At 32.1% G+C, this 6,979-nt stretch overlaps 1 protein-coding gene across 1 annotated transcript in view; it reads right to left on the bottom strand.

Annotated features, from left to right (window-relative positions):
- Positions 1-2,703: 2,703 nt before the first annotated feature.
- Positions 2,704-6,979, bottom strand: part of LOC145986739 (SID1 transmembrane family member 1-like) — a 42,427-nt gene continuing 38,151 nt past the window's right edge. Inside the window, exons 16-17 of the mRNA XM_083121096.1 lie at positions 5,599-5,712; positions 2,704-5,104 (exon numbers count right to left, since the gene is read on the bottom strand). Of these exons, the coding sequence (XP_082977222.1) occupies positions 5,042-5,104; positions 5,599-5,712 (177 nt within the window). The 3' untranslated portion in view covers positions 2,704-5,041. The remainder of the gene's footprint in view (positions 5,105-5,598; positions 5,713-6,979) is intronic.

The following is a 6,979-nucleotide window of genomic DNA, read 5'->3' as shown; positions in this document are numbered from 1 at the left end:
ACACTAACAATTCTTTATCTATGTGAACAGATGGTATGAAAAGTCTAATCAACAGTGCAGTAATGCAAGGCTCCAAATAAAAATACACACTGATAATAATATCATGCAGATAGAGTTGCGAAAAAAATATACTAATGACCCAACAGACATAAAAATCAATTAATATATAAAATTCACTCATCTACAAAAATCTCAATCATAAAGAACTTTCCACTCACTATATTCAATTATAGGAAACCTCGTGTAACTTTATCCTCAAAGTGCATTGCACAGAATATGGTGGGTGGCAGAAGTTTGCACTATCGTCACGTCGGATCACAAGCCTGTGTGTTCAGATGTTTAAGAGCAGTCCAAAGTGAAAATATGGAAATTCATTTCTGGGGCCTGTACCAAACTTTGAATTCACATGATCACGAACTCTGTATAAAATGGGACTCGAAAGTGCACCAGTGTGTGGTCGGTTTGATGTTCAAACTAGGCAATGCAGCCCAGTTGATGCTGCCACACAGTGCACGGGAACCAGCAACTTTTGTCCCGCTCTCGCTTTTCCTACATGTGGCACCAGCACAATTCTGCCCAGCTGCCTATATATTCATGGCCATGCGTATAATTTCTATATTTTGTAATTCGCAAGTCTACTGGTAAATGGGCAAGCAAGAAGCTATTTTATTCATTTACCAAACTTCTTTTGTTTTCCTCAAAGTAGTAAATAATAATTGTTTGAATCCAAGTCTGACCACACTATGTCACTCAGAAGCTACTGATAATAAAAGCAAAATACATATTGTAATTTTCTGATAGTACTGAAATTTTCAGAACCTGGCATCAGTTATAGACTCTTGAAGTACTACAAATGCCTGGTAAGGATTTAAGGCAGATTTCAGACCAAAGTGACACGCTACAAACAAAACAACCACTGTAGTCAATTTAGCTCTTTTTGAGCCAGATCTGGCTCTTTTGCCCACTCATTTGGCTTCAAAATTTCGAAATGTTCCATCTGTTTATTTCGCATCATCTACATGCTGAAAAAGTTTGTTTTCGTTGTACGGATAGTAAACATTTCTATTGGCTCATGAAAATAAAATTAGTTCCAGATTGTTCATATTGGGCACTTGTATCACAAAAAACAACAATAAATTCTCTGAAGGCAATAGAGAGATACATTTCTACACTAACTGTATTTTGCACTGTAACAAGTAAGTACAATATGCACACAGAAAATACACTTTAAGTCTTAAAAATAAATATATAACAATGGACTATTATCCAGCAGGAGTGAATTTTAACTGTAAATATGCAATATTCTGATTCAGGGAGACAAACCATATACAAGTGTATCCTTTGTCATAACTACATAAATTACATTATTCTATTTACACTAAATGTAAAATCAATGCTACCATGTAAATGTTAGCATCTTAAACATTCTGGCTAATAATGAGAACTGTAAAAATAAAATCAAAGAGAACACAATTGAAATGTAAACAACTTATACCTGCAGGCTTTAACTAAGACCTATTATTTTTTCTCTCTTTTTTAACTGTCAGTGAAGATACATTACCAATGTCATTTAAACAATGCAGCAGGAATGTTAATACATTTGAATCTTTATAATCACAATCAACCTCAACAACAAAGAATAAATCAATAAGAAAGAAATACGATATTTGAATACACTGGGGAAACACATCATGATAAAAATATACTCCATACAATAATATGAAAGTAAGTTAGCACACAAGATAAAAAAAAAATATGACTAGAAATAATAAATAGAGCTGAGCCGATATTGATGCTGACCAGGGGCAGCACCAGGGTGGGGGGGGGGTTAAGGGAAGCACCCCCTGTTCAAAACTTATTTTCAATGTAATGAAATGTTATTTTACATTATGCTATTAAGACAATGTCATCACTTCGAGCGTAGAATGTTAGGTATTGAAGTGATATTGTATCCAACAGGAAATCACTGGTCCTGAAAGAGAAATCGCATTTACTTTCCTGCAGTGGTGGCAATCTATACAAATATCAGCAGCTGTTGTCTTTCTTTCATCACTACTGTTAAGAATTGTTTGTACTTTTGTTTATTCCCCTGGCATTTTCGATAATTACCTACAGCTCAGTGTTTGTTGTTTCATGTATTTTAATTTTTTTAGCATTGTTGATAAAAACAGTTTTGTTTACCACCTGCAACAAACATTTTAGTTGCTTTCAGTAGGACATTGGGTTGTGCCAGGGAAATTATTTAACGCAAGTTGTATTAAGCTGGTTGTTTTTTTCGTTGTTGCTTATGCACACATCTATAATGTAAGGGAAGCAGTATGATAATTACAAGAAACTAACTACATGATTTCATATTTTAGTACATGTTGTCTTATTTGCAAATAGTAGAAGTTCAGGTAGCATAGCGATTTTCTTTTACCCAACGCACACAAATTGAACACTCAGCAGTGGTCTCTGATATCTGTGAATCGTGAAAAAGTTAAAAAAAAAAAGACAAAGAACTGTTTAACAACAAATGTTAGATGTTTATGGAAATGATACAACGTGAATCCAGTTTCTATTTAAATAGTGAAGTCAAACCTGAACTTCGCAGCAACACTACTTTCAATTCAATTTTAATTTCATAATTTGTGTAACAGCAGCAAGAATAATAAAGGTAAAATATAAGTTCCTGGAAAGATATGAAATCTTACTCTGCCCCCCCCCCCTGCCCCTCTGGAGAGAAATCCTGCGGGTGTCCTTATGTTCGATGTTTTCCATACTTTCAACATCCCACTCCCTATATTTCATTCCAGACCCCCCTCAGCACCCCTAGATGATTAATCCTGGTGCCGCCGCTGACGTATCAATATCAAATGATATTAGTGGTATCAGTATCAGAAACTTATTTACCAATACCTGCCAACACTTTTGATCTGCAAAATTGCCATGCAACACTTTCATGGGGTATAATTATTATGTAAATTTCAAAATCTCAATCTATTTAATTCATTTTACACCAGAATAGTGCAAAAAAAATGGATTTTGTGATCAATTAACAGGTACTGATGTACTTCTTGAATATTTTAAAGCAAAACTCTTGTAATAAATTGATGGATATAATTGGAGACTAATTCTTACTCACTAATATAAATCAATATTTTACATAACTTTTAATTGTTGCAATTTTCAAGCACCGGTACTGGTGAGAATACCAACATGGGTATGGGTATTGGTACAAAGTGGTATTGGCTCGTTCCTAATAGTGAAGTAATTAAGAAAACCATACCAACAGATGCTTGTTCCTTTCATTTATGTTCAGTTTCATAAAAATAAGATCTACTGTAATATATATCCCTATTTTTTTCTCATATGTTATGTGGCTTAATGAACAGAGTCAATACAAATAAAAAGAGAGGAACATTCCAGCATAAGTTAAAAGATTGAATATTTCATACTTAGAACACAACATTTATATTTTTTATTATTACCTGCACTTGGAATAAACTTATCATTCACGCACCAAGTAAACCAACAACATTAAAATTAAAAACAACAGAATATAAACCAAAAGGTTGGAAGGAAACAGACCAACTGTCTGTTTGCCGATATAAACATATCAGTGTATCAGTTTAATAGTAAAATTACTGATATTTGTATGATCTGATATATACCTATAAATAGCCTGTAATGTAGTGCAAAATTTTGTTATTAATAAAAATAAACATATGCATCATATGTCCTGATTTTGCACGGTCAATACTTGAACCTGCATTTTCTGTATCAAATGCAATACTCATTGCAGTTACCTGAATATGTACATTAATTCCAGAGCCCAATGAACCATTCATGTTCTTGATGGGACATTTATAACTTTATACCAGAGTAGTAGAATTTCTGTATCAGCAAAAACATAATATTGATCAATCTGTATCAAAACACAAAAAAATATATCATCTGTTCAAAATAATCACATATTTCTACTGCTATGTATTGTAATTCCAATGTCTCTCCTACTTTCATACTGAAGTAATTCCGTACTGAATTAGAAATAATGTTAAAAATCTCTAATTAAAGCTTGGTTCATGCCATGTGCTGATTGGCATATCACAAATAGCCGATATCTTACATTTTGCCCCGTTCACTTGGCTTCATCAGGGATAGATTTTGAAACAGGAACACTTATTGGTTGGAGAATGCAGCGTCAAACACCTTAATGATGAGCCAAGGTGAGTACTTTTTAAAATAATAAAAAATAACTATTTTGGATGCACATTTGCACACATCCTGTCCTAATCTTGCCTTTCAAGAAAGAATTACGACTAACAGTTCAGAATATTGTGTACTATTCAAAGAATACAAAAACTACATTGACAGAAATATCAATCCTTGATGTATCTTTCGATGAAAGCTATCATTAAAAACAGAACTGGTTTTGAAGAAAACTGAATACTAAACTCATGAAAATGGAGGACACTACCTAAAACATCAGGTAACAGCGACACTGAAAATTAAAAAAAATACCAGTACTTCATAATAGTACACATTTCTTAAGAATTTCCCTTTTAAAAATAAATCACTAAAGTAAAAATGTTTTACCTTTTAACTAAGGATCATTTCATCACATTACATAGAATTAGCTTATGTTAAATGACATAATTTCATTATGTCAGAGTCAAAAAGCAAGCAAAAGGTTTGTTCTTTAGGTAAATCAATGACTTTCTTAAATAAACACCAGGATTACTATGAACCTCTATGTCAATTAAAGTAAGACCCATGGACAAGGTGTTCAAAATCATAATTTGAAAACAGATTTCAAAGGAGAACATAGGTGATTATTTCTATTCAAGGTATTAGAACTGACAGTCTGAGAGCACATATTTTTCTACTTTAATCTCACCTAAGAAAGCAACTACTATTGCGAAGTTCTACGTGGCTTCAAGATCACTCTCCAGTGTCCTTTCTTCCAATTCCAAATCTGCTGCATTTGCATATTGTTTCATGCTTTCATGTTTCAGTCTTTCATTTGGTTCGAAAATATACTGTTACAAGGTAATTGTGTTCAAAATACAGGTATTTTGTCCCTCTGCACGAACACCAAATCGTCATCCAGTGTAAGGAGGACCTAAAAAAAAGGACACGTTATTTCATCACTGATACCATGTGTTAACCATCTTAAATATAAAATTTTTGATGTATTCACGTGTGTGTATAATAGCACATATGAATATCTAAATATATGATGGTCTCTTGTGTACAAAGTGGACTAAAACTTTCAATAACACTGTTACTACATATTTTATTAGAGTTTTCTTCTCAATAAAAGTATAAATTTAATAATAATGGGAAAAAATAAACTTACAAGAAAAAAAATTGTTTGGTTTGGTTTGATATGGTTTATTTTGCTTTTCCTTTAACAAAATGTATTGATTATTTAAGCATTATAAAAATTAATTAATTAATCAATTACTTCGTTAAAAATAATAACATTAATGCACTTCTTTTCTTTCACAATATATGTATTTCAATTATCAAGTTTATTCATTAATGTCATTGGACACATGACAGAACAATCTTAATTTAAATTTAAAATTGATCTTTATAAAGGAGATATCTTACCATGAATGAGAAAAACATACTGGCTGCTGATAGAAAATGCCACACGTCGTGTCCATCATAGAAGTCCAGGACAAAGCATGGCTGATTGAAAGTTCTTGATTGAGCTGGGGTAAGCTGAAATGCAACAATGTTGCCATTATTCTCGTACATAAAACAAATATTCTTCATTGAGGAAAACAAACCTTCATTAAGAGACAACATGAAATGTGTTCGAGGAATGGATTCTGTGATTAAATTATATCATGTGAAATTATGAATATTTTGAACAAAAACTCTGGTACATTCCTGTGGTAAACCATAGTTCGAATGGAAATGTTATATACAAATATATTAAAATCTATAAATATTCTGAACTACTTTAAAATGTTACTATTTTTAAGTATTGTTATTAGCTCTGCCCTAATTACAATATAAACAGTTGTAAAAAACCTATAAGTCACACCAGAATATATAAAAAAAATTGTCAGCCATTATGAAGGGTCAATGTTCAAGAAACACTTTCATAATTGGGCTACATTGTCAGTACAATAACAATTATTACTACTAGGCTAGGATGCCATCATGTATGCTCCAAAATGCCAAAAATAAAAAAATAAATCAGTAATTGCAGGGGTGGAAACCAATAAAATGGTCAAAATTAACCTCACCGACCAAATACTGACTAACGACTGACCAATTTCATTTCAATTACAAATGTATATTCTGGTTTCCATATCTCCAAAGCTAGCTTTTGCACCTTTCTCTGTTGTCACACAACTAATGTCTTTATGAAGAGTGAAATATATTTTCTATATTTCACAAAAGCATTTGAAGTAAAAAAAAAAAACCTTTTAAAAATTATCATTATCAGATTAAAATATAATTACTGTAAGGCAAAATTACTTTTTGTGAAAAAAAAATGTTCTTAATGAACTCTTCCATTTCTCATTGGTTTTCTGCACTGTTGCATGCTGTTTTACAATTTACATAACCTATTGTTATCTCTACTATTGTGGCATGTTCACAATCATGATGCCATGCACAAAGTGGAGTTATGGTTTATGACTCCAGAAAGAAGTTGAGAGATCAGGACCAATTTTAGTAATTTTCTAACCATGATGTTTTTGTGTTGTGTATGGTTTTTTAATAAAATAATTTTATCTTGCTCATCAGCCAGCCTTCATCATATTGTTAGTTTTCACCGAGAAGTCACTGTGCATTCCCCAAAATGCTCTAATGAAAATCAAACATCACAAATCGCAGCCATGAAAACAAAAAATACTAACTTTACTAACCATTAAAAAAACACACAAAAAACTGACAAATTATAGATTAAGTTGAAAGCAACTGACTTTATTGACCAGTGAAACAACTGACTTTCACTGGCTATTATCCACCCTCA

Source organism: Lepisma saccharinum, chromosome 4, assembly GCF_977018435.1.
Source record: "Lepisma saccharinum chromosome 4, izLepSacc3.1, whole genome shotgun sequence".
NCBI lineage: Eukaryota > Metazoa > Arthropoda > Insecta > Zygentoma > Lepismatidae > Lepisma > Lepisma saccharinum.
Note: the sequence above shows the minus strand (reverse complement) of the source record. Positions and strands in the feature narration are given on the sequence as shown.